Raw genomic sequence first — 27,726 nt, 5'->3', positions numbered from 1 at the left:
TCTACCACAATACAGCCCAGAGAAATCCCAGTCATTTGACAATCCACTAAACATCACACACAATACCATTATGCTGATTGAGTCTGATAAGCAGGAAGTAGTAAATCATTTGGATGTCTTAGCAAGACATAAATGACCCAGAAGGTGGAGGATCTGTATCACACAAATTGGAAGCCCAGCAGCTCCGTGAAGTTTCTGGGAATCCAAAGGTCTGGAGCGTGTTGAGATATCCCCATCCAAGGTGAAAGGCAAGTTGCTGCACCTAGCACCACTTACCACACACACACACGCACACACACACACACAGAGAAACACACATACACAGACACACACACACATACACAGACACACACACACAAACATACACAGACACACACACACACAGATGCGAGGCTTGATAGTCTTTGTATTTTGGAAGCAACACCTTGTCCTAGCTTTGACCCAAGTCACCAAAAAGGCTGACAATTTTGAGTAAGGATCAGCGCAAGGGAAAGTTCCGTAGCAAGTCCAGGCTACAATGCAAATTGCTCTTTCACTTACCTTATTATCAAGCTGATCCAATATTTTCTAAGTATCTGTGGAAAATAATAAGGCTTTTGGAGTCTCCAGCAAGCACTAACAGGAGAATCACAGTGCAGACCTCTCAAATTTTTAAATACATATATGCCCTCTTCTCAGATGAATATTCTCCTTTTTGAGAAATACCTTCTGACTTGCTACTGGCTCTTGATAGAGATCTCGTCACAGCATGTTAGGACCACACAGGCTGAGCTTTTTATCAGAAATTTTGTGTTATGTTAGTCATAAGGTTGGGTGTGCACTGCAGCAATCCATCATCAAGTAGAAATGCTATACAAAATCTGGGCTCAAGGAAAGTCAAGAAACAAGTTATATGGACCAGTGACTCAGATTCCTTTGATACTAACACCTCCTACATTAACTTCTCTCTCCCAATTCAGGCCTGGGACATCACAGGGAGTTCTGTAAGATCAACTGCCTGAGGAAGAAAGAGCTTGAGACTGATTTATAGATGTTCTGCATGATATATTGACCACACAAAAGTAGACAGATGCAGCATAAGACTCCACTAAGGAATGCTACTTTATGGGAGTGAGAGGGAATAGTGAAGGAAAATTCTTTCACTGGGCAGAATTTTGCCCAGTATGGTTGGTTGCCAAGTTTGCTGGACTGAGAAATGGCCAGAAATAAAAAGTCTACATGATTCATGAGCAGTTGTTAACAGTTCGAATGGTCTTGAACTTGGAAGGAATAAAACTGAAATACTGGTGAGAAAGAAGTCTGAGGAAAATATATGTGGGAGGACTTCTCCAAATTGGCAGCCTGAAGATATTTTTGTCCCACGTGAATGCTCACCAAAGGGCACTCACTGCAAAGGAAGCTCTCAATATCCAGTGGACAAAATTATACACTCTGTGAATATCAGTCAGCTTCTTTCCTCAACCACCCCATTGACCTCTCAGTGGACCCACAAACAAAATGGCCATGGCAGGGATGGAGGTTATTCCTGGGCTCAACAATATGGACATCGCCACTGAACTGGGAACTTCACCTGATGGGTCATAATCTACTAACAGAATATATCAACACCGAGCCCCATATGGATCCATCCGTCAGGGATACCAGCCAGCCTCCTCATGGCAAGCTGATTACCTTGGCTCTCTTCCACTATTGAGAGAGCAGAGATTTGTCCTCACAACAGCAGACACATATTCTGGATATGAATTTGCCTTTCCTGCCTGTGACTAAACCTGGAAGTACCGAATGTAGCCAGCAATGGATATAATGTCTTTGGAAAGAGTATGAGAACTTCACTTGTACAAAGGACAGTTTCAGCTTATTAGGGCATGTGTGTATAGAAGGATATATAGAGAAGTTGGGTGGCCAAACAGATAGACTGTGCCAGTTATCAATGTATTGCCTCCCAACTCCAAATCCATCCCTTCTTTTTCTGCTTTGTTATACTGGAGCTGGACCCTATGAACATTTCTCCTTTACCGGATGGCTTGATGTTAGAACTTGTCAATAGTTAATACTAGGACACTGATAGGCAATAGCAGAAAGAAAGGAATTCCTTCTGGTGTCCTAGTTTTTGGTGCAGCAGTTGGTTCTTTGGTTTTCAGGAGGCTTGGTAGCACTCACTCATGGACTGGCTCCTGCCTGCACCCTCTGGCAAGTTGCTCTGCTCCTACAGATTAGCTCTGACCCAGGAATTCTGCCAAGTTTTTTTAATCATCCAAGGCTACAGGTTTCTGTGGCAGCCACGCATTCTTAGTGTGGCTAAGACTCTTTGTTCTCTCCCTCAGCCCTAGAGGTAAAAGCTGCTTTCTGAAATTGCTACTTCTGGACAACTCTAAGTCTTCTTTTTACCATGTTAAATAGTCAGCCACTTTTAACTAGTTAATGAGTCTTTGTATTAAAGTCTCATCATTCAAATTACTGTGGTTTCTGTGCCTATTGATCCCTGACCAATAGACCATCTCAGTAAGGGTCAGGACCCTTGCCATTGTCACTGCCTGGAACAATCTTCATTTAGACAATCAACTGTTCAAACCCAGCTGCTGACTGACTGCTATTTCTGTCCAAACTTTCCTTCCTTTATGGTTAAACTGAAGCCTCTGAGGCAGCCTCCATCTATCCTTTGAAACAAGATGGCACAGACCCAGCCACTGGGGGCCATTGTCTGCAACCAGGATAAGCCCAGGAGAGTGGACATAAAAGGGTTACTTGTGACATAAACCAGACGTTGAGTTTTGAGGTTTGACTCTCAATGAACATGCTTGAGAACAGTATTTCCACTACTTACAAGCCCTAGAAACATCAAGATTATCTGAGAGGTTGTGGTTATACTCTGTGTGCCCAAAAAGTGTTTGTCAAGTCCCTACTATGTATCAAAAACTGTTTATAGGCACTAGGTATACAGCAACACTTGGTTCTGATTCACCCCTAAAATGTCTCACATCTCTGAGAGGCAATCCCCCTTTTACATAACTCCATGCATGCATTGGATAGACCCTCAACCACATGGTGCCTGCTGGCCTTCCCACAAACTCAACTGCATTTCAAAAGGGAGACTCCAAGGGCCCTGCACACAGTGGTGTAGGTTACTCAGTGCACAAAGATCCCCAGCTTAGGATGACTGTGGAAGGTGGCATCAAGCAGCTCTAACTGCTGAGTCTTGTGCCTGCTGAGGTTGTGTAAGTCCAGCAGGTTGCTTACTTGTAATTGTGTATACAACTGTACTGGGACCTCAAGTTTCACCTTGCTGAGCCTAAATGTACAACGGGATGGATCTATTCAGGACTGGCCAGTGCAAGAGCTTTCTTATCCAGAAAGAAAGCGCAGGAGCTGCTGCAGCAGCAGAGTGGTCTCAGTCTTGGACACTCTACTAAGACTTGCTCTTGCAGTAAGCTGGGTTTGCTGCTGCAAGAAGTGAAGGAGGATTGTTTTCTGGGAGGAAAGAAAGGATGTCTCCACAGATGCCTAATGCTGAGATCACTCAGCTTCCCTTGCCTCCTGTATGTACCATTGCAGGGGCCCCAGAGTCACTGTGTTAGTTTCCTAATGCTGTGTAACAAATGTCCACAAACTTAGCAACTTAAACCAACATATATATATCATCTCACAGTTGATACGGCAGACCAATCATGGGTCTTTAGCCTGTGGCCTCACAAAGCTGTAATTAAGATATATTCTGGGTTATACTCTCATCTTGAGGCTTGACTGGGGAAGAATCCACTTCAAAATTTATTAAAATTTTTGGCAGAGGCCAGGCATGGTGGCTCATGCCTGTAATTCCAGCATTTCGGAAGGCCAAGGCAGGTGGATCACCTGAAGTCAGGAGTTCAAGACCAGCCTGGCCAACATGGTGAAACCCTGTCTCTACTAAAAATACAAAAAATTAGCTGGGCTTGGTGGCAGGCACCTGTAATCCCATCTACTCGGGGGGCTAAGGCAGGAGAATGGCTTGAACCTGGGAGGTGGCTGTTGCAGTGAGTTGACCATTCCATTGCACTCCAGCCTGGGTGCCAAGAGTAAGACTCTGTCTCAAAAAAAAAAAAAAAAGTTGTTGGCAGAATCAATTCCTTTGCCGTCTATGACCAAGGTCTCCATCTACCCACAGGCTGTCAGCTGGGGGCCACTCTCAGCTCTAAAAGGGTGCCTGCAATTCCTTGCCATGTATCTCCCTGCACTGGCCTTCTCATAACATGGCAACTTACTTCCTAACAGCCAGCAAGGCAACCTTTTGCTCTGCCCTACTCAAATGGACTTCCACATAACATACCATGATCACAAGAGTGACGTCCTTTACCATACCCTATTAGTTAGAAGCAAGTCACAGTCGCTGTCTGCACGCAAAAGGAGAGAATTGCAATGGGGACACCAGGACACAGAAAATCACTGGTTCATCTTGAGGTGTATATGACGACACTAGGGGAAAATTCCTCTTCATTCAGGTGATCTGTGAACATCATGCTCACTTGAACAGCACAGACTGGATGCTCCTGCTCTACATCTCAACTTTAGCCCCTGGATGGAGCCCAAGCCTTGGGCACAGCATGGTCACTCCAACTACTTTTGAGGTGATATGCCTAACACAGGATGAGGTGACTGACCATACCTTCTCTGAAACATCCCCCTCATTCTAATCCCCAGCTTTGCCCATCTCTAAATGTGAAGAGCTTTTGCCATGTCTAGTCAAACTCCCTTGTGCTTGCAAACACCAGGACTTGGCAGGGAGCCCCAAAAAGTGGTTAATAACCTAGTGTAGACCTGAGCTAGGCTGCAGCTTATCTCAAGATAGATGGGTCAGGTCTGGGAGCAAGGCACAATTCTCAGTACGGTGAACCCCAGTGGGTTGCTTCCACTGACTCTCATTCTAACCCCCTTGCCAGACCTAAGCCAATTTTGACAAATCTGACAAAAACAAGCAATGGGGAAAGGATTCCCTATTTAATAAATGGTGCTGGGAAAACTGGCTAGCCATATGTAGAAAGCTGAAACTGGATCCCTTCCTTACACCTTATACAAAAATTAATTCAAGATGGATTAAAGACTTACATGTTAGACCTAAAACCATAAAAACCCTAGAAGAAAACCTAGGCATTACCATTCAGGACATAGGCATGGGCAAGGACTTCATGTCTCAAACACCAAAAGCAATGGCAACAAAAGCCAAAATTGACGAATGGGATCTAATTAAACTAAAGAGCTTCTGCACAGCAAAAGAAACTACCATCAGAGTGAACAGGCAACCTACAGAATGGGAGAAAATTTTCACAACCTACTCATCTGACAAAGGGCTAATATCCGGAATCTACAATGAACTCAAACAAATTTACAAGAAAAAAACAAACAACCCCATTGAAAAGTGGGAGAAGGACATGAACAGACACTTCTCAAAAGAAGACGTTTATGCAGCCAAAAAAGACATGCAAAAATGCTCATCATCATTGGCCATCAGAGAAATGCAAATCAAAACCACAATGAGATACCATCTCACACCAGTTAGAATGGCCATCATTAAAAAGTCAGGAAACAACAGGTGCTGGAGAGGATGTGGAGAAATAGGAACACTTTTACACTGTTGGTGGGACTGTAAACTAGTTCAACCATTGTGGAAGTCAGTGTGGCGATTCCTCAGGGATCTAGAACTAGAAATACCATTTGACCCAGCCATCCCATTACTGGGTATATACCCAAAGGACAATAAATCATGCTGCTATAAAGACACATGCACATGTATGTTTACTGCAGCACTATTCACAATAGCAAAGACTTGGAACCAACCCAAATGTCCAACAACGATAGACTGGATTAAGAAACTGTGGCACATATACACCATGGAATACTATGCAGCCATAAAAAATGATGAGTTCATGTCCTTTGTAGGGACATGGATGAAACTGGAAATCATCATTCTCAGTAAACTATTGCAAGGACAAAAAACCAAACACTGCATGTTCTCACTCATAGGTGGGAATTGAACAATGAGAACACGTGGACACAGGAAGGGGAACATCACACACCGGGGACTGTTGTGGGGTGGGGGGGAGGGGGGAAGGATAGCATTAGGAGATACACCTAATGCTAAATGACGAGTTAATGGGTGCAGCACACCAACATGGCACATGTATACATATGTAACAAACCTGCACATTGTGCACATGTACCCTAAAACAAAGTACAATAATAAAAAAAACTGAAAAAAAAAAGCTGAATAACATTCCACAATAAGTATATACCACATTCTATTTATCCATCCATCAATCGCTGAACATTTGGGTTGTTTCTACCTTTTGGCTATTGTAAATAAAACCTTCTATGGACATAAGTGTACAAATATCTGTTGAAGTCCTTGCTTTTGCTTATTTTGGGTAAATAACCAAAGAGGGAATTGCTGGATAATATAGTAAATCTGTGTTTCATCTTTTGAGGAATCACCACACCATTTTTTTTTTTTTAAGGCAGAGTCCCGCTCTGTTGCCAGGCTGGAGTGCAGTGATGAGATCTCACTCACTGCAACCTCTGCCTCCCAGGTTCAAGCAATTCTCCTGCCTCAGCCTCCTGCGTAGCTGGGATTACAGTCGCGCGCCGCCACCACCCCCAGCTACTTTTTGTATTTTTAGTAGAGACAGGGTTTCACCATGTTGGCCAGGCTGGTCTTGAACTCCTGACCTCAGGTGATCCACCCACCTTGGCCTCCCAAAGTGCTGGGATTACAGGCATGAGCCACTGTGCCCGGCCGCGCCACACCATTTTCTACAGCAGCTGCACAATTTTACATTCCTCCCAGCAATGCACAAGGGTTCAAATTTCTCCACATCCTTGCCAACATGTTATTTGCTGGTTGTGTTTTCTTCAATAGCGCTTTTGGTTTTCATTAAATAATGATCTCAGCTAGTGCTGAAGAGTCTCTTTAAAAGCTACCTAAGATTCGGCATATTTTAAATTTACTCCCAGGGATCAGATCACATTCAAGCAGATCACAGGCGGAATCAGGGGGGCAGCCTCCAGAATGGGCTGGCTCTTGTTCCCTCTCCTCCTCAGGTCTCCTACTCAAAGGACAACCTCTCCCCTCCCACCAACTGCTCCACCCTGCAGAATCTCCAGAGCGGCCCCATGAGCTGAGCCTCTTGCCTGTCTCTAAGTCTCCACGAATCACCACTCTCAGAAAAGCAGGTGCAGGAGAGCCTGAAGGCCTAATCTCCAGGAGTTTAGAAGGCAGGTGTTTATGGGATCAGGGGCCTGCTCTGAAGACTGGGCAAAGGCCCTGGGGATGCTCGTGTTGGGACCTGTTTTTTTCCTTCCGTCTGCCCCTAGATTCAGATGTGCAGCAGTCTGACCTGGAATAGACCATCAGCAGGTCCCACAAGGGTATCAGCACTTTTTCCATTTCTTTCAAACCTCCAACACCCCCCTCCCACACTCTTATCTCCTCTCATACTTTAAACTGAAAAAACAGAAACTGCCAGCCAGGAAGCGCCTGTTTTCTACCCTTCCAAACCCACAAACCTCCTTTTTCTTCCCCCTTGTCACAAGGCAGAAATACAGCACCTCATCTCTTTGAAGGCCCATCCCGGGAGCGTTCCAGGTCTCAGCCCCAGGCCTCCTCAGAGACCCTGCACCATTTGTCAGCCCCCTCCCTCTAAATTCTCAATTTCTACCTCTCTACAGAGTCTTCCCATCTGCAGCCAAAGAGTGTCTCCTATCTGACCACCCATCCCCACCACAACATACCCTCTCTGTCCTCTTCACAGCCAAGCCCTTTGGCAGAGTCGACACCAGCCTCCATGCTGCCTCCAGCTCTTCACCTCAGAGTCACCCTCAACTGCTCCCACCTGGTGAGGTCTGACCTCCGTCTTCTTCAGGCAGATGATGTGCTGCTGTAATTAAGCAATGGGAATGACTAATTCACTGTTGTGCTTTGTTTTTATCTTGCCTGAAATAGCAGAGCTACATGTGTAGTTAGACTAATTCTATTACACTGGGTTCTTGGTATATTTCTTTTCCTTTCCCCATAGTTTTAATGGTTACTTTATAGTTTGATACCACAGATGATAGTATAAGCTACCATAAAGTCTTTGGAGCTAAAAGTTCTAGAAAGACAAGGAGAGACACACCTGGTTCAGTTTGTAATTAACTCAAAAAGCAATTTCAAGGCAATGATGATATAAATCACAGCCCAAAGTGTGAAAAAACAGTATGTAGCCATTTAATTCTAAATCCCCAGTGATGGGCATAGAGAAGCTCTCAATAAATGTTTGTCAAGTGTGTAAATGAATGATATAAAGTCAAAAGGGAAAAGCCACAGATGTTACATGCTTGACAAACAGCATGGCCAACTGTGCGTGCCTACCGACACACAGCAGACACGTGCACAGAGAGGGGAAACAGGTGAAGCATGGGATGAGGAGCTGCAGGCTGATATCCTTTTGTTGTTGTTGTTGTTTGTTTCTTGTTTAATAGCATCACAGGGAATACAAGCTGCAGGGGGCGTGCCAGAGTGCTCTACAATACAATTCTACGCTCTGTGTGTTCCATTTGGTAGAAAACATGGCTTTGGTTCTCTATTCCCATACCCCTTGATGGGAGGAGAGATAAGGTCTCCTTGCAAAAATCCTGCAGGCGGGAGCTGCGGGTATGGGCGTCTTTGGAAACAGTCTGCCGCTGGGGCCTTTAAGGACGTTTCCTTCCTGGAGCTGCAGCAAATCCTATCAAGGCACTTCTGCGATGATGGATTATTCCTAATGATTCATGGGCCAGCAGGTGGGGCTGCATCTGGCTGGCCTACTCTCTCCCACATAGTGTCAGCCTGGGTGTTCTTGCGTGAAGTCCCAGCGGCCAGCAGCTGGGCTAAGCCAAGGATCACTCACACGATGCCTGCCTGGTCCGTACACGTCCCCCCACCGCCACTTCCTTGCCTGATTGCTCTGGCTGGGATTTCGGTACTACGTTAAATAGGAGTGGTGAGAGTGGACACTTCCTAACTCAATCTCTTATCTTCAGTTTCTCCGTTGTATGGCAACTGGTGTCCCCAGAGACAGGATCTCTCTCGTGGCACTACCTCGGAAGCCACACAACCTCACTTCTGCAGTCTCAGACTCAGGAGAAGGGGAAGGGGAAGGGGAAGGGGAAGGGACGCTGCCACCCCTTGATAGGAGGAGAGAGATCTTGCAAAACTCCTGCCGGATGGGAGCTGCGGGTCTGGTCATCTTTGGAAACAGTCTGCTGCTGGGCCTTGAAGGACGTTTCCTTCCTGGAGCTGCAGCCAAGCCTATTTCAAGGCACTCCTGCTTAGCAGGCAGCCTGGTGAGTAGACTCTAAGAACAGTTTCATGAAGCCCTGGGTGTTCTTTTTCAGTATCTCAGTTGACGTGAACACAACAATGAGCAGCTGGGTCTGGAGCAGGCGGAAGAGTCACCTGAGACAATGCAGCGACATTAAGAGCAGCCACAGTGGGGACCTTTATGCGACCTGCCCACCATGGGCTCTGGAATCTTGAGCACAGCCCCCAGCAGGGGACCCTGATCCATTTCTGTCTCTCTACAGTATTACCTGGGGCTTTTATTTTTGTCACTTGGAATTGCATAAACAGTGTTTCAGTATAGATATTTTTATTGTGGTAAAATATACATAACGCAAAATTTACCATCTTACCCATTTTCGGCACACAACTCAGTGGCATTAAGCACATTCACATTGTTGGGCAACTGTCACCACTTGGGAGGCTGAGGCAGGAGCATTGCTTGAACCCAGGAGGCAGAGGTTGCAGTGAGCTGAGATCAAGCCACTGCACTCCAGCCTGGGTGACAGAGCAAGACTGTCTCAAAAAAGGAGAAGACGAAGGAGAAGGAGAAGGAGAAGGAGAAGGAGAAGGAGAAGGAGTGAATTCATACAATATTTGTTCTTTTGTGTCTGGCTTATTTCACTTCACATGATGTCCTCAAGGTTCATCCATGTCATAGCATGTGTCAGAATTCTATCCCTTTTTAAGGGTAGATAATATTCCATTGTATTATACTATATATATATGTATATATATATATAATACATTGTTTATATATTCATTCATCAGTGAGTGCTTGAGTGGTCTCTACCTTTGGGCTATTGCAAATAAGCCTTCTACGAACATAGGAGCAGAAATATTAAAAATGATTCATAAAGGAAAATTTATTCAACCAGTACTTGAGCATCTGTTCTGGACCAGACGCTGTGCCAGGGACCACGATAAACAAGACTGTAGGCACAGCCAACTGCCTCCTGGAGCTCAGAGCCTAAAGGGGACAGAGAATCAGTGTGGTGAGGTAACTGTCAGGACAGGAGGAACAGGTGCCCCGTGGACACATGAAGCCTGACCCAACTCCAAGAAAAGGCCCCAGAGGGTGGTGTGACTTGGAATCTGGGATCTGAAAAGTGAGTCTGGGGCAAGGGTGTGGGAGCAAACAGGAGTGGGCAGAGAAAGAGGCAGAGACCCAGAAGCATCTGAGTCTGAGGGTGAAACTTGTGGGTGAGTGGCAGGCACCCAGGCCAAGGGACATGGGGGTTAGAGTGGGTGGTGTCGGCCCTGTGAGCCTGTTAACAAGCTTGGGTTTATCTTAAAATCATAGAAGTCACTGAAACATTTCAAATAAGGAAGTGACAGGATCTAGTCTACATTGTACATGATCAGCCTGTCTGTGGTGTGAGTGGATTTGACTGGATAAAGGCAAAAGTTGAGGCAGGAAGCTACTGTTCGCAGCCAAGCCGTCAACGACAGAGGCCTGAGCTCATTGACTAGCAGGGAAGGAGACAAGGCACAGTTGGGGGGTGACTGAATCCAGGAAGTGAGAGAGAAGTTGGCACTAAGGAAAGAAAGCCACAGGTAGTTATTAAACAGCGGATTCCAGCATAAATCGAGGTGCAGTGAAATATTGTCACTGTCGAGTGGGGTCTGGTGCTCATGTTCAGTTCTCCAAGGACATGGGGATATCCTGGTCTTTGGTCAGATTTTTCTTCGTCAGCCTCATTCCCTGCAACCTGTTAGGCCTCCTGGATGATGCACATCCAAAGAGCTACCATTTTCAGAGCATAATCTATGTCCTGTGAGCCTCAAAACAGTCTATAATGAATCGATTTGTGTCCCCCTAAAATTAACATATGGAAACCCTGACCCTTAATATGACTACTTGAAGATAGGGGCTATAGGGAGGTATAAAGGTTAAATGAGGTGGTAAGCATGAGACCTTAATCTGATAGGACTAGTGTCCTTATAGGAAAAGGAACAGATGTCTTTCTCTGCATGTACACAGAGAAGAGGCCACATGGGGACACAGCAAGAAGGCAGCCATCTGCAAGCCAGGAAGAGAGCCCTCCCCAGAAAACAACCCTGACAGCATCTGATTCTCAGACTTCCAGCCTCCAGAACTGGGAGAAAATGCATTTCTGTTATTTAAGCTACCCAGTCTGTGGTATTCAGTATGACAGCCCAAGCAAGCTAATGCACAGTCTTAAGAAGTAGGCATTATCATCCCCGTTTATAGATGAGGAAACAGGCTCAGAGAGATTGACTTGACTAAGATCCACAGGTGGTAAGCTGCTCATCCGCTGCCCTGCAGTGGAGTCTTCCTTATAGCAAGGCTTTTGTTTTGCAGAGAACTTTCTGGGCATATCTTTGAAGAACTACCCATTTAACAACTCTATTTCTAAAGCTCCAGCAGTGGCTCTGCATTACAGCCTGCTGTGCAGATCCACACAACAATGGAACTACAGGGCCTGCTCTGCAAGATCACCCCAGAGATGGCTCCCCAGTCTTGGAGATGCAGAGATTTGCTGTACTTCTCTGTCCTCCTGCAATAGTGACAGGGGTTTTCAGTCAGCTATACACTTTTCAGCTGGAAAAGCGTGACTTCGTGGCTATATAGGATTCCCCATGAGTCCCCTGCACCTCTCTTCTGTAACTGCGACGCTGCTAAGTGCACAGAGGAGCCTTGCCGCGGGGTTTCCAGTCACCTTTCTGTAAGCGCCCTGCGCTCCCAACTGTCTGGCTACAAGTCCAGTGGGACATGAGCCTTATTGAAGCAAACTTTGAAGTTTTAGTTTGAACCAGATGAAATTACGATTTTTAGAGGTAAAAGTGATCAAATATCAGCAATTTCATATGAATCAGTGTAATCAATGCAGCTGGCCTTCAATCCTGCCCCCTCCCTCTCATTCAATCCTCTCAGGCTGCCCTCAGATCACCCCACATCCCTGGCTTCCTCCTGCCACCCTCCCTGGCGGAGTCCCCATGATGGACAGAGATGGACACCTGGGAGAGAAGTCCACAAAGGAAGAGAGAGGAAATGGTCAGAGAGGTAGGAGGACAGTGTCAGGGCCCAGAACACATTGCCCCAACATGTGGCCCCTTGGCCTCCTGAGTATTGTCTACAGAAGGAAATGGAGAAAATGGCAGGAGCAAGAAGGTCACTCTCTGACCCGTTTCTCCTTTCTCCCCTGAGCGTGGTCAGAAAGGAATTCGCTGACTTGCCTTGCCTGAAAGTAGGTCAGGAGACTCTCATTCCACAGAGGTCCTGGCTCGGTCCCCACACCCCTTCTCCCCTCTGGCCTCATGAAGCTTTTGCTTAAGGAGGGCTCCATGTCTGTCTTTAGCATCTCAGGGTGAATTAAGTTCCCGCCCTCTAAGGGCATTTTCATGTGAAGCTTTGTTCTCTGTGACATAAGGGGAGAGGGATGTTTAGAGGAGCTGGGGGAGGAGACCCCAGGGGATTTCCTTGTCCCCACAGATACATCTCTCCACATAGCAAAATACATGCAAAGTACCCAGCACAGTGCCCAGCACACAGTCAGTGCTCATGAAGCGTCGGTTCCCTCTGCCCACTGCAGTGGGTACAAACACACAGGGTGCCAAGCTTCAGCTTGGTGAAGAGAAGCACAGCCCGCGTTCCAGCTCCCGGGCCTTGTCCTCTGTGTCACAGCTCAAGGCCAAAGCAGCTGAGGCCCTGGCATTGCTTGTGCTGAGGATGGACCAGCAAGTCCGTTCCCGGTGGCCCCCAGAAGTGCTGTTGCCTGCCTGCTGCTGCTCTGCATCTCCAGCTCCTCCCTCCGTGCCTCACCAAAGCCCACTCCACCTCCCTCCCCTCCCAGTCCTCCTGGAGCTCCCACCTGTCATCTTTCCTTCCACTGTGGGGCCAGTGGCAACCTGTAGGCCTCCCTGAGAGAGAGAACTGCCCCTACGCTGCCTGACAGGCTCAAAGCCGGGGCACTGATCCAGCTCTCAGCTCTGAGACGATGGACCAGGATCTTTCCCTGATGCCCTCAGGGGATCTGAGGATAAAGTGGGTCAGAAGTAAGACAGAGGGAGACACTGAGCTGCGCACAGATGGGAAAAGGAAGATCTTGTGGCCCAGAGCTAAAGAAGACACAACCCTGTGAGCAGAAGACCCTGTCCCAGCAGGGAAAGGCACGTCCTGGTGTGGGAGGGTTGCAAACCCCTCTAGGTAGCTTCCTGCCTGTGCCTTTACTCTAGGGAGCTGGTGTCAGAATCAAGGGCACCATCAAAATAGGATGCCAGGGACATCTCAGCTGTGCCAAATGCCCAAAGACCCTGCTATTGCACCTGGGGGTGGGAGGGCAGCCTCCTCACAGGCCCACCCTGCCCTTTATGGCACAGCCCAGGACCCACTGTCAAAGCTGGCTCTTCCCAGTCTCAAAGCACTGTCTCATCTGTTGCCTCATTTGTGACTCACAATAGGCCTCTGAGTCAGGCAGTACAAATGTCACTTCAATTTCATATAAAGGGAAACTGAGGCAAGGGGTGCGCTAAGTGACTTGGACCAGGGGATAAGTGAATTGAGGTCAGGACTCAGATCTCCTTGGATCCACACCAGACGTCCTGCCACGTGGAGCCCTCACCCTAATCTTAACACTTCCGTGGATCCATGGCTTCATCAGCCATCCCATGAGTACAAGTCCACAGTAACTGCATGCATTTTCACATGTGTGTGCAGATGTGCACGTGTGTATGCATGTGTGCAGATGTGTACGTGTGTCTGCATGTGTGCACATATGTATGTGTGTAGATGTCCATGTGTGTGCGTGTGTGCAGATATGTACGTGTGTGTGTGCAGGTGTGCATGTGTGTGCAGATGGGTACTGTGTGTGCATGTGTGTAGATGTGCACGTGTGTGTGTAGATGTGCACGTGTGTGCAAGTGTGCAGATGTGCATGTGGGTTGCAGATGTGCACGTGTGTATGTGTGTGCAGATGTGCATATGTGCATGTGTGTGCAGATGTGCACGTGTGTGCAGATGTGTATGTGTGTGTACAGATATGCACGTGTGTATGTGTGTGCACATGTGTGTGTGTGTGCAGATGTGTACCTATTTGCGTGTGTGTAGATGTGCATGTGTGTGTGCATGTGTGCAGATATGTACGTGTGTGTGTGCATGTCACATATGTGCATGTTTAATGCATTACTTACTGAGGAAAGAGGAAAAGTGTCGGCAGTTCCTGATGTTTTTCTCCGTCTTGGATATGGTAGGTGTCACTTCCGGGAAAGCCAGACAGCCATGTGTGCAGGTGTGCAGGTGTGACAGCCATGGCGTGTCAGGAGGGGCGGTCCCAGGACAAAACCTATGAAGTGAAGATGAACCCACAACATAGGAGTCCTGCAGTGAGCCCAGCCTGCTCTCCACAGAGATGTGAGCTCTGCTGCCCTCTCTCAGCCAAGCCCTGGTGTGGGAACAGATGTGAGGAGGCAGGGGCAGGTCCCTGAGATCCCGCCTCTGGGCATAATTTTCGGGAGGAGAGGAGATCACAGAGAAAACATCTGCACAGCCTCTGTTATCTCCTTAGGGGAGTGGGAGCCCCCATCACACACACACACACACACACACACACACACGCACACACTATGCTCTTTTTAGTTTGGCCTTTCCTGACCAGAAAAATTCCTAAACATTGTTTCTTAAACATTTTAGGCTGTAACCAACAGTCATAAAAATATTTTCTGGTGAGATTCAGTGTACATATACATATATTGACAATTACACAAGTGTTTCAAGACACTACTTATAATAAAGCTGCCCAGAAGAGGGCACTGGTGGTAAAGCTAGGCCTGAGATTTTTGTCCTTGCTGGAATTTTTGGAGGATTTTAGCTGCAGATCTAGATCCTTTTAGAAGGTTGTGACATCCATTTAGTCGGTTATGACTAACACTTAAAAGAATAGCGTAGCACAGCACAGCACAATAGAAACTATTAGAATGCATCAAATGTCACAAAGGTAAGCACTGTGTTGGGAAACACTTGTTTCATTGCCAATAGATGTGTGTCTGGGGGTCACCTTGTGAAACGTCTTATGACTGTGGGCGGCATTCACAGCAGTTTGAGACACAGTGTTTAGAAGCTTTCCTGAAAAGATGTCAGAGTGAGGAAGGACTAGCCTTGCAGGCTTTTGAAGACCAGAAAGGTGTGGCTGGAGGTGGTGGGAGGGGGCACAAGGCCCCCCACCGTGGGGAGTGTGGGAAGAGCTGCGGCCAGGCCAGCACAGCACGAGGCTTCCTGGGTCCAGTGCTTTCTGTGCAGGAACTGGATGGGAAGAGTAGCAGAAGCGCCTCCTTTTCCCCAGCATAGAAAGAGGAATCAAGTGACTAAGGAAAAGCATGGAAAGAGTCCCAGCCAGCGGCTCTTGACAAATCACTCAACTGCCCTGTGCCTTCATGTCCCCATCAGCAAAATGGGGCGGTAGGGGTGACAGGCCTTCTACTTTTCTGACTCAGTGAAACACGGTCAATATAAAAATGGGAAATACCTGAAGCTCCTTATGAGATAACAGTCTCTAAATTGATTTTTAGAGAATACAAATTAATACCTGACTGACTGCCCTAGAAATAAGGAAAAGCATGTAGTTTAACCTATGTCGGTTTTCTAGAGTGCTTGGTGCAGCGAGGCACCCTGCTAAATCATGCCTTAAGGAGATTCCACAAACTAGTAAACTAAGAGGGTCTCAGGAGAGGAAGATAACACGGATAGTTTCCCATTAATTGCCCCAGAGTGCTGGAACCCCGAGGGGTACAGGTGTTCAGAGAAGGTTGAGAGCACGGTGACCTTAGTAGGTACCATGCACAGGGTCAAATACTAGCTAGATCTGCAAGAGCAGCAGTGATTTGCATAAGAAGAAAATATAATAGGGAGGCCTTACCTAGCTGAGAGTAAGAGCAAGTCTTGAAGGCATAAATACTGCGGTCTGCACTCAACAAGCCTTCCTGCACATCTATAAATTATCCAAGTCTCTGTGCTGTGCCATGAGCAGGCATGGAGTCACCCTCAGAGGTGTGGGGTGGCACCAGGGACCAGCGAGTCAGTGGTCTCATCTGGGAATGAGGTTGGAATGCAACTGTGCTTCTTGAACTGCAGCCTGACCCAGCAGAGATTGTGAATCAAAATTTTACTAAAAATAGAACAGAATAAAGTGGACTAGGACTCACCAGGGAGCAATGCATGCACTAAGGGTAAGCAAAGGGCATGCGGTTTCATTCCATCAGGTGTGTCTCTGCGTGATGAGAAGCTGTCAAATCTACTCATTGAGTTTCCATCAAAGGCCTGGAAGCAATAGGCTAGATGTCCCCTGAGGTCCCTCACAGCCCTGCTGTTCACCTACTGTGTAACTGTAGAGTGGTGGTAGGCAGCTGCTTATGTGCTCTTGCTGATGAGCGGGGTGGCAGGGCAGGGAGAAATCGGGGGGTGGGGATAAATTTGGGCTAAAGTTGAGGGTCACTGGGGTAAACAGCATCAGCTCGTGCAAACACGGGAGCCAAGGCCATTCCCCAAAAGAGCTTCATGGGCCTAGGATTCTTTTCGCTTTCTCAACACGTTTGACCCCAGAGTGCCTTCACTGTCCCAAGTCAGAACTGCAGGCTGCGGGTGAGGAGATGGCAGCTCCCACTGAGCAGGCCTGGAAGACGCCAGGGGCAGGCCAGAACTTCTTGGGGTGGCAATTCCCCAAACCTGCATGTAAGCACAAAGTGGGCGTCCCTTCACTAAGGATCAGAGCAAAGTGCTTTCCGGGGGTGCAGCTGTCCCTGTGGGTGGCCACTTCTCAGCCTCCGGGAACAAGCCCCATGAGCTCTCTGTTCCAGGCTCTCCTACCAGGATGACGAAAATCGGCAACTGACGCTCCTAGAGGAGGATAAGAGGGACATCCAGCAATCTCCGAAGAGGGGTTTCCTCCGCTCTGCCTCACTAGGTAAATGCACCCCGTGCTCTCTGGATGTGGTCAGCGGTTACTCCCAAGAGAACACTGGTCAGGGATGATTGGGAAATCATTGTGGCCTGCCTCAAGCCAGCCCCACACAGTGGTGGCATTTCCAAAGCAAGGAGACAACATTCCAAAGGCCAGGTGTGCAGGGATGAGCCCTGGACACCAGAATACGTCTCAGACAAGGGGAGGGGAAAGGAGGAGTGTCTCAGGCCATAGTTACTGCTCCTGGCACCCCACCAGCGTGTGAACTGTCACAGGCCAGCGTCCTGTTTTCCTGCCCTGATCCTGGCTCTCTGGCTGGCTTCGCAGGTCGAAGGGCCTCCTTCCACCTGGAATGTCTGAAGCAACAGAAGGACCGAGGGGGAGACATCTCTCAGAAGACAGTCCTGCCCTTGCATCTGGTTGATCCTCAGGTAGCTCACACTTTTGGACAGGCCACTGTCACCTGCCGGCAGGCCAGACAGTCCCCAGGGTGACAGACAAATCCTGAAGACCTCAGCGGGTCTTCCCTGTCTCAATGGCTGGCACATCCAGGAGTCCAGGAGAAGCAGGTCTTTCCACGCCCAAGTTGGTAGCTTTCTGGGTAAGAACACTCTGAAAACGAGGACTCTGGAAGTTATTTTGAGCCCCACAAGATCAGAGATAGCCACGTCCAAGCATATTTGTGTCTGTCCACAAGTGCAGCCTTTTATTCATTTATTTCAATAATAAAAGATGTGAGCTACATGAAGGAGCCAAGGAGACAGTTCTCCACAGAGCCTATTTCTACAAAAGAATTTCTCTTATAGCAAGAGTGCTATGTACAGAAGTCATCCAAAGGGTTGTGTAAAGTAACAAACCTTTGGATGGTTACTTTACACCATCCTTTACAATAGGCCTTACAATACACGCCCACCACTCCTAAAGGCAAAGAAGTAGAACACATGTTTAGGAGAAGGATAGAGTGGAACCCTGGTCATCGGGGTTTTTAACTTCATCAAACCATCATGGGAAAGGTGGCAAAGGAGGATGATGGCATCTCCGTCCCTAGAGGCCTAGAATAATTGAAATATCATTGTCAAGGATTAGAAACGATTCAGCAAAGAGGCCACATAAAGGGCCTGCTGACTCCCAGAAGGCCTCTTTAGACCCCAGGGGAGGCAAATACTTGCCGATGGAGTCTGGGCCAATTCCATATTTTAAAGAAGACCTGCCTCTGGGGCAAATGTCAGCACAGAGGACTGGGAGGAGAATGGAGGCAAGAAAAGGGCATATTTTGACTCCCTCTGTGTCTCTTCCCAGTTCATGGAAGGACGTGTTCAGCTCACCCACCCACAGTGATCAGTGTGGTGGAACCACTGGCATCTCAAGGATCTATTTGGGAAGGCGAGAAGAGTACTTATTTCATCTGGGGGTGTTGTCCCAGCCACGTCAGCCTACCTGGCGGGGTGTGGGGCTGTCTGCCGCCCTGTCCCCCCTCTGCTGATGTCCCTCCTCTCTTGCTGTCCAGGTGCCACCTGACACAGGCTCCTGTGCAAAGGCGGGCGGAGAAGCCCGCACCTCACTCACAGGGAGGCCCTCAGCAGCCAGAGTCCAGGTTCTCCAGCAGCTACGATTTGAGGAGGTTGAGGGGGAAGATAGGAGGGAAAGAAGAGTCCTACAACTGTCAGGAATGGGGCACATTTCCCTGTCCCTAAGCAAAGCTCCCTCTTCCCACTGCCCTCCCCAGCCCCAGCTCCCTGTCCTCCCCAACATCTAGTGAGAAAGACGGTGCATGGAAGGGCGTCCCATGGGCAGATGCTTACACAACCTCCTTGTGAAGCCACTTCTGGGTTTAACTTCATTCATCAATTTATTTTTATGTCAAAGCAATGAAACGTTTCTTTGTGGAGCCAGATACCAATATAACCAATATATAACCAATATAACAGGTGAATGGGTTTCTGCCACATCTCTACGTTGTTGGGGGATGCTTGAACGACCCCCCTCACTACACTGACACACACTGTTAAGGCCCAAAGGCTGGGGTTGAGCTCTAGATCAGGGAATTTCCTACTCCTGGAAGGGTGGACACTGCATAGACAAACATGGTGGGAGAACCAGAGTGACTTCCTTGTGTAGAAAACTGACTCTCTTGGGGAAAACGAAAACCCAGAAATAATACAAGGTCAACACATGCAATACTAAATTCAGTACTTACATGCTAGCAATAAATAACTGGAAATTTTAAATGTTGCAAAAATTACATTTATAATACTTCTGAAAAATGAAATTCTTAGGTATACAAGATTCTCTACTCTGAAAACTTAAAAAGTGCTATAAACAACATCAAAGAAGGTCTAAATAAATGAAGAGATATATTCATGGATGGGAAGATTCAGCATTGTAAAAATTTCAATTCTCCCCAAATTCATCTATAACTTAAATACAAATCCATCAAAATCCCAGCATAGGATATTTTGTCTATATAGACAAACTGATTTTTAAATTTACATTTAAAGGTAAAAAGATGAATTTAGTTTCATTTAGATGAAAATACTGTGCTACAGTATTTTAAGTCCTACTTTAATGCAAAAGTAATCACAATCGTGTGGTTTATTGAAGGAATGGACACAGAGACCAATGGAACAGAACACAGAGTACAGAAACGAATCTACACAAATATGGCCAAGAGATTTCTGACAAAGGTGCAAAAGCAACTCAATAGAGAAAGGGCATTTTTTCAACAAATGCTATGGGAATAATGGAATTTTCATGTGCAAAATTTGAACCTCAACCTGAAATTCCTACCTAATTTCAAAATTAGTTCCAAAGGGTCACAGATTTAAATGTAACATGCAAGACTATAAAACTTTTAGAAGAAAACATAGGAGAAATATTCAACATCTAGTTTTTAGACATGACACCAAAATAACAATCATATGTGGAAAAACTTATAACATGGACTTCATCAAAATGTGGGACTCTTGATCTGTGAAGGATACTAGTAAGAGGATGAAAAGACATCCTACAGACTGAATGAAAACATCCGCAAGCCATATAGCAGACAAAAGACTTTTATCTAGAATCCATAAAGAACTCTCAAAACTCAACACATTTAAAAAAAAAAAAATCTTGGCTGGGCGCAGTGGCTCACGCCTGTAATCCCAGCACTTTTGGAGGCCAAGGCGGGAGGATCATGAGGTCAGGAGATCGAGACCATCCTGGCTAACATGGTGAAACCCCGTCTCTACTAAAAATACAAAAAATTAGCCAGACGTGGTGGCACACGCCTGTATTCCCAGCTACTCAGGAAGCTGAGGCAGGAGAATCACTTGAACCTGGGAGGCAGAGGTTGCAGTGAGCCAAGATCACACCACTGGACTCCAGCCTGGGTGACAGAGTGAGACTCCGTCTCAAAAAAAAAAAAAAAAAAAAAATCCCATGAGAAAATGGGCAAAAGACATGAATAGACATTTCACCAAAGAAAGGATGTGAACAGCACATGCACACATGTAAATATAATCAGCACCATTAGCCCTTAGGGGAATGGAAATTCAAGCCACAGGAGCTATTGCTATGCCTGTTAGAATGGATAACATAAAAAAAAAACACCAAATGCTAGCAAGAATGCTAAGAAACTGGACAGCTCAAGCATCATTGGTGTGACTAGACCTTCCCTTCCTTCCCTTCCCTTTCCTTTCCTTCCCTTCCCTTCCCTTCCCTTCCCTTCCCTTCCCTTCCCTTCCCTTCCCTTCCCTTCCCTTCCCTTCCCACAGCCACTGTGGAAAATATTTTGGCAGTTTCTTATAAAACCAAACATACACTTGCCGTGTGACTCAGCAATTGTACTCTTTGGCCTTTACCCCAAAGAAGGAAAATTTCTTTCTCTCTATTTAAGGAAAAGACCACTTAGTATCTTTGAAGAATGTTCTTTTTCTTTCTTTTTTTTTTTAACAGATCTCACTCTGACCCCAGGCTGGAGTGCCGTGGTGTGATCTCACTCACTACAACCTCTGCCTCCGGGGTTTGAGTTATTCTCCCATCTCAACCTCCCAAGTAGCTGGGACTACAGGCATGCTCCACCATGCCTGGCTAATATTTTATTATTATTGTTTTTATTATACTTTAAGTTCTGGAATACATGTGCAGAACGTGCAGGTTTGTTACAAAGGTGTACACGTGCCATGGTGGTTTGCTGCACCCATTAACCTGTCATCTACATTAGGTATTTCTCATAATGGTATCCCTCCTTTAGCTCCCCCACCGCCAGACTGGCCTGGTGTGTGATGTTCCCATCCCTGTGTCCGTGTGTTCTCATTGTTCAACTCCCACTTATGAGTGAGAACATGCGGTGTTTCGTTTTTTGTTCCTGTGTTAGTTTGCTGAGAATGATGGCTTCCAGCTTCATCCATATCCCTGCAAAAGACATTAACTCATCCTTTTTTATGGCTGCATAGTATTCTAAAGTGTACATGTGCCACATTGTCTTTATCCAGTCTATCATGCATGGGCATTTGGGTTGGTTCCAAGTCTTTGCTATTGTGAATAGTGCTGCAATAAACATACGTGTGCATGTGTCTTTAAAGTAGAATGATTTATAATCCTTTGGGTATATATACTCAGTAATGGGATTTCTGGGTCAAATGGTATTGCTGGTTGTAGATCCTTGAGGAATCGCCACACTGTTTTCTACAATGGTTGAACTAATTTACACTCCCACCAACAGTGTAAAAGTGTTCCTATTTCTCCACATCCTCTCCAGCATCTGTTGTTTCCTGACTTTTTAATGATTGCCATTAAACATCCAGCTGTTCTTCCCTTTTGTTTCCCATGACCCATCTAACCAGAGAAATAAAGCTGACATAGCCACAGCGTTCCAGTACAGAGGAGAGAGCATGCCAGCCCCTTTCATGTCTTCTTCTCATATGCCTAGTTCACAGACCTCATGAATGAAGAAAGAGCTTGAGGCCCTAGGTCCTGGGAAGTTAACATTTTTCTCAGGACCTAAGATAAGAGTTCAGTGATCAGCAAATAACCAAGAGGAAATCAGGTTTGCAGTTGCTGGCCTTAACAGGAAGATTTAAACAGTCAGGACATCCAAATACCAACTCCATCTGCCAACTGTCCCCCGTATCATCATTCCCTTTCCATGATGGCCGATAACCTTGCATGGAAATCCTTCTTGAGTTGGAGGAAAAAGCTATAACGAGACCAAGTCCTCAAGCTATACCTGAGTCCTCCAATAGTCTGATGGGATGTTTCCTTGCATGTCTTCAGCTCTGCGGGAATTCAGAAGAAAGGTGCCCCCTCCAGTCAGAACAGAGAAAGCTTCCCCTAATGAGCCACTCCTGGCTGTGATGCCTACTGCAGCAGGTAAAGAGCTACACTTTCTCTTCCTCTGCCTCCAGCTCCCCTGCTTTCCCAAATCATTCCTGCTTTTCAGCTATGTCCTCTGCCTCCTGAATTACCCTGTACCTGGGTCCTACTCTTCCTGGGCCCCAGCCCTGTTAAATATCTTCACATGCCTTTTTCCCAGTCTCCATATTTTCATATCTCACTCTCCATTCAAATACTTTTACTACCGAAACTCCCTTCCAAATTTTTCCTAACTTAAGTAAATCTTTCCATTGTTCCCTTTTCTTCAGTTTAATCTTCACTCAAACGTCCTGCCAGTCTAGTCCCCTTTAAATCTGCCAGTTCTCAACGTCCCCAGTAGCTTAAAACCCATTTATTTCCTCCTTTGCCGCTACCGATGGTCTGGTTACGCCTTTTTCGCTCCAACATTCTCCAAAACTTTCTCAAGCACGGATATCGTTCCTTCGTCATCCCCTAATCTCCTGTCACGCTTTTGTCCCCAAGCATCTTCTCACCCCTTCACGCCACATCACCCCTGTCCTTTAGACTCCAGCGCACTCTATTTCCCCATCTCTCTCTCACACCCACTTTCTTCCCTTGCTCCCAACACAGCAGTGCCCATCTGCTCCTCCCGGCTCACTCAGGTCTCCTGCCCAGGACGCCCTTGCCGAGGGCGCGGGGGATTTGTACTGAAGAAGAGCTCCGGATGCAGCGCAGCAACTCGGTGGACCCTCCTTCTCCTTGTATGTAGCGGCCCCAAGTGTCCCGGGAGCTGGTGGGACGATTGGGTTCTGTGAGCCCGGCAGCCAGGAGGCTGGGGCTGCGCCAGGCGCTGTCCGTGGTGCTTAAGCGGCATCTGCCCGGGCGCGGGATGCGGCGCGGCGGCTGAGCGCTGTCCCTGGTCCTGGAGAGGTTCCTGGCCCCCAGTGGCAATGGAGAGAAGAATCCCAGAAGGCCAGTACCCGCAACGACGATGGCGGGCACAAGGGTGGGCTTGCAGCAGCTGCTGGTGCTCCCACAGGCTGCGGTTCTCAGAGCTCAGCTCATCCAGCCGCCGCTCCTGCTCGTCGATGCCCTGGAGCTCCAGGTTTGCGGACGAGGCTCTGCTGGTTCTGCACGATGGATGGCTCAGAGCCCTTGAGGTAGAGCACGGCGTGCACCGGGTTCACCAGCAGGCTCTCGATGCCACCCACCGCTACCTGCGCCCTGCCTGCCCGTGGGCTGGTGGCTGGGAGCGCGGGGGCGCCGCAACCCAGCAGCCCAGCTGTCCTCTCCCACGGGCCCAGCCTCCCTCCCGCCGTCAGCGCCGCGTCACCGCCATCCCGATCGTCACACACTCACCACGGGGAAAGGCCGCGACCCAGAGCACCCTTTCCTGTCTCTTGGCGTCCAGAGGAGGCTCTGGTTCCCCCTGGGCAGAGAGGAGAGGGAGGAAGCCAGCGAGAGGGAGCCTGTGTCTGGGCGTGGGAGGGAAGCAGGATAATGCAGGCGACAGGAGGACAGTGAATCTGACCCGCAAGACGGGAAAGTAGGCGAAGGGGAAGCGGTGGTATAGGGAAGGTGCGGTGGGACCGGTAGGGAAGAGAAGCAGAAAAAAAAGGGGAGAGAAGGGGAGAAGCTGGCACAGAGGAAGAAGAAAAGGGGAAGGTGGGGGCAAAGAAAGAGAGAAATGAGCTGGAGGAGAGGAAGGCGTGGGTCCCTGAAGGGGCGCAAATTCTTCTCCCAGATCCAGGCCTTCCAGGGGCTGGAATCCATCTAGAGACCTGCTGAGGAGAGCCCACACTCGCCTCTTGCTCGCAGCAATCTATTCTGTCAGGGAATTCCCTGGAACACAAGGATCGTGGGGCTCCGAGGGACCTTAAAGAGCATCCAGTCCTGCTCCTTCCTTCAGCCATGATGAAACTTGGTGTGGGAAGGCTGTTCATGCTGAGTTTTCTCTGGGAATGAGACCTCAGGACAGTTTTGGCTGTTTCTACTAGGAACACAAACTAAATAAACCAGGCCCTCTGTAGCAAGGGCTAATTCTTCCAGAAACTTCTAAAGAGATCATTCTATTTGACAAACATTTATGAACTACAGGGGGAAGTGACTCTTAAAGTGAGAAGAGTTTTCCAGAAAGGAAAGGCAGCATGAGCAAAACCTCAGAGATACTAATCAGCATCAACCAAATCATTCATTTCTATAATAATTTTATGTAAAGTACCTGCCAGATGCATATATGCAAAGTAATGTACTAGGATCTCCACCAGGCATAGATAAGAAATTGTTGTTTCTGTAATCAAATTGACTCCAGTATAGTAGAGTAGATACGTCATGCACATGAATAAGTAAAATACAAGTCAAGATCTCTGTAAGAGCTCTTCAAGCCAAGTGCCACAGAGTTTAAGGGAGGGAGAGGCTTCATTTGACTATGATGATCTGATAAGGTCTGATGGAGGTGTTATTCAAGCTGGACCACGAAGAATTAGAAGGATTTCAACAGGTAGAGACAACAGTGGGCCACAGATGGGGAAGATACAGCAGATAGCAGGAAAAGACTAACAAACAGAAACAGAGCAGTATGGTTTAATCTAATTTGGCAGGGAAATTACCCTCTCTTCCCTTTTTTAGGAGCAGGGTGGGAAGAAGGCTGGGATGTGGGTGTTAGCATATTTGTTGTTACGCTGTTGCATTCTTTACACAGGCAGCCCATCAGGCTCCTGTTGACCTCCTGCTCTTCCGGGGTAGACATATTTGTGGGTACCATGTGCCCAATGAGCTGGGCCACCTAATCCCTTCTAGTGCCAGACTTGCATGACTTTATAGGAAGTTATTTGTGCTATGAAAATACAATGGCTTCTGTGCAGTTCTAATGTGTTTTTATTTTGCTTCTATCCCATGTACCTTCTTAGCAAAATTCGTTTTGTGAAGAATGAATGAAGGAAGCTTATCCACAGCTGACCCCAAGGCTAGGGGAAACCGCACCCTGGAGGATGCCTTGGTAGTGACCAGCATTCCTTCTAAAGAATGGAGGTTGGGGGGTGGAACAAGGACACACAAAACCTCAAGCTCTTTTCTTCTGAATTTTCTTTGCTTGCCTATTTGGTTTGTTGCCCAGGATTGTGTGATGATAGAGACAAATCCTATAAGTGAAACAGCCTGCAGCATAATTATCCACGGGGCTTGATGAAAATGCAAATTTCTGGGCCCCGTATCAGTCCTGCTGTATTGGAATCACTAAGAATGAGGACCAAGAACTTTCATTTTTTAACTTCTTGCTGTTATTTTTTTAAAATCAACTTTATTGACTTACGATTTATATCCAGTAATATGCACTCATCTTGATTGCACAGTTCAATGAATTTTGACAAATATATACATCTCCGTAGTCACCACTACAATCAAAATTTCCATTATTGCAAAAAGTAACCTCATGCCCCATTGCAGGCAATCCTCCCCTCCTCAGCTCCAGTTAACCACTGATCTGCTTTCCGTCAATATATGTTATTTGTGCCTCTTATGGAATTTCACATAAATGGAAATCATGCAGCATGTACTATTTCATGTCTTTCTTTTTTGCTCAGCACAGTGCTTTTGAGGTTTAATCATTCTGTTATGGGTATCTCTTGTTTGTTCCTTTTATTTTTGAGTCATATCCACAATAGATATACCATCACTTATGTATTCACCTATTGATGAACATTTTGGTTGTTTCCAAGTTCTGGTTATTTTTAATAAAGTGGCTGTGATTTTTTTTTTTGAGCCAAAGTCTTGCTCTGTCGCCCAGGATGTACTGTAATGGTGTGATCTCGGCTCACTGCAACCTCCACATCCCGGGTTCAAGTGACTCTCTTGCCTCAGCCTCCTGAATAGCTGGGATTACAGGCATGTGCCACCACACCTGGGTAATTTTTCTATTTTGAGTAGAGATGGGGTTTTGCCAAGTTGGCCAGGCTGGTCTCGAACTCCTGACCTCAAGTGATCCACCTGCCTTGGACTCCCAAACTGCTGGGATTACAGGTGTGAGCCACCGCGCCCAGCCTTGGCTGTGATTATTAATGGACAAGTCTTTGTGTGAACATGTTTCATATGTTTTATCAAGACTAAAATTATAGAACTGAAATTGCTGGATTACATAAAAATATGTATTTAACTGAATAAGACACTGCCAAACTGTTTTCCAAAGTGATGGTACTTTTTTTTTTTTTTTTTTTTTTTGAGACAGGGTCTTGCTCTGTCACCCAAGCTGGAATGCAGTGGTGCAATCTTGGCTCACTGCAACCTCCATTTCCCGGATTCAAGCGATTCTCCTGCCACAGCCTTCCAAGTAGCAGGGATTACAGGAACCTGCCACCAAGCCCAGCTAATTTTTGTATTTTTAGTAGACATGGGATTTTGTCATGTTGGCCAGGCTCGTCTCGAACTCCTGACCTCAGGTTATCCACCTGGCTACCAAAGTGCTGGAATTTCAGGAGTGAGCCACTGGGCCCAGGCAATGGTACTATTTTAAATTCTTGCCGGCAACATATGACAGGTTCAGGTATTTCACATCCTTGCTAACATTTGGTATTTTCAACCCTTTTTTATTTAATCCATTTGAGTGGGCAAGTAGTTGCATATCAATATGGTTTTAATAAGTGTTTTCCTGGTGACTAACGCTATTGAGTATCTTCACATGTGTTTTATTGTTTATTTGTGTATCTCCTTTGCCCACTGTTTCTATTGAATTATCTGCCTTCTTATTTTTGAGTTATAAGATGTGTTAGGACATTCTTGCATTGCTATAAAGAAATACTTGAGATTGGGCAATTTATAAACAAAAGGGGTTTAATTGGCAAGGTTCTGCAACCTGTACAGGAAGCATGGTGCCAGCATCTGCTTACCTTCTGAAAAGGCCTCACAGAACTTTTACTCATGGTGGAAGGCAAAGCGGGAGTTGGCACATCAAATGGCAAAAGCAGGAGCAAGAGAGAGTGAGGGGGGAGGTGCTACACACATTTCAACAACCAGATCTCACAGGAACTCATCACCATCCTGAGGACAGCACCAAGCCACGAGGAAACCGCCCCCAAGACCCAAACACCTCCTATCAGGCCCCACCTCCAACACTGGGGATTACAATGCAACATGAAATTTGGGTGGGGCCAAATATTTAAACTATATCATAAGACT

At 46.8% G+C, this 27,726-nt stretch overlaps 1 protein-coding gene and 1 pseudogene across 1 annotated transcript; one reads left to right on the top strand and one right to left on the bottom strand.

Annotated features, from left to right (window-relative positions):
* Positions 1-15,154: 15,154 nt before the first annotated feature.
* Positions 15,155-18,603, top strand: LOC134736858 (voltage-dependent L-type calcium channel subunit alpha-1C-like). Its single transcript, XM_063640819.1, has 3 exons — positions 15,155-15,282; positions 17,138-17,244; positions 17,569-18,603. Exons 1-3 carry the CDS (start codon positions 15,263-15,265, stop codon positions 17,733-17,735), a joined length of 294 nt encoding a protein of 97 aa, XP_063496889.1. The 5' UTR covers positions 15,155-15,262; the 3' UTR covers positions 17,736-18,603.
* Positions 18,604-19,782: 1,179 nt separating this feature from the next.
* On the bottom strand, positions 19,783-25,321 carry LOC129481696 (IQ motif and SEC7 domain-containing protein 3-like; annotated as a pseudogene).
* Positions 25,322-27,726: the final 2,405 nt, after the last annotated feature.

Source organism: Symphalangus syndactylus, chromosome 5 (genome assembly GCF_028878055.3).
Source record: "Symphalangus syndactylus isolate Jambi chromosome 5, NHGRI_mSymSyn1-v2.1_pri, whole genome shotgun sequence".
Classification (NCBI taxonomy): domain Eukaryota; kingdom Metazoa; phylum Chordata; class Mammalia; order Primates; family Hylobatidae; genus Symphalangus; species Symphalangus syndactylus.
Note: the sequence above shows the minus strand (reverse complement) of the source record. Positions and strands in the feature narration are given on the sequence as shown.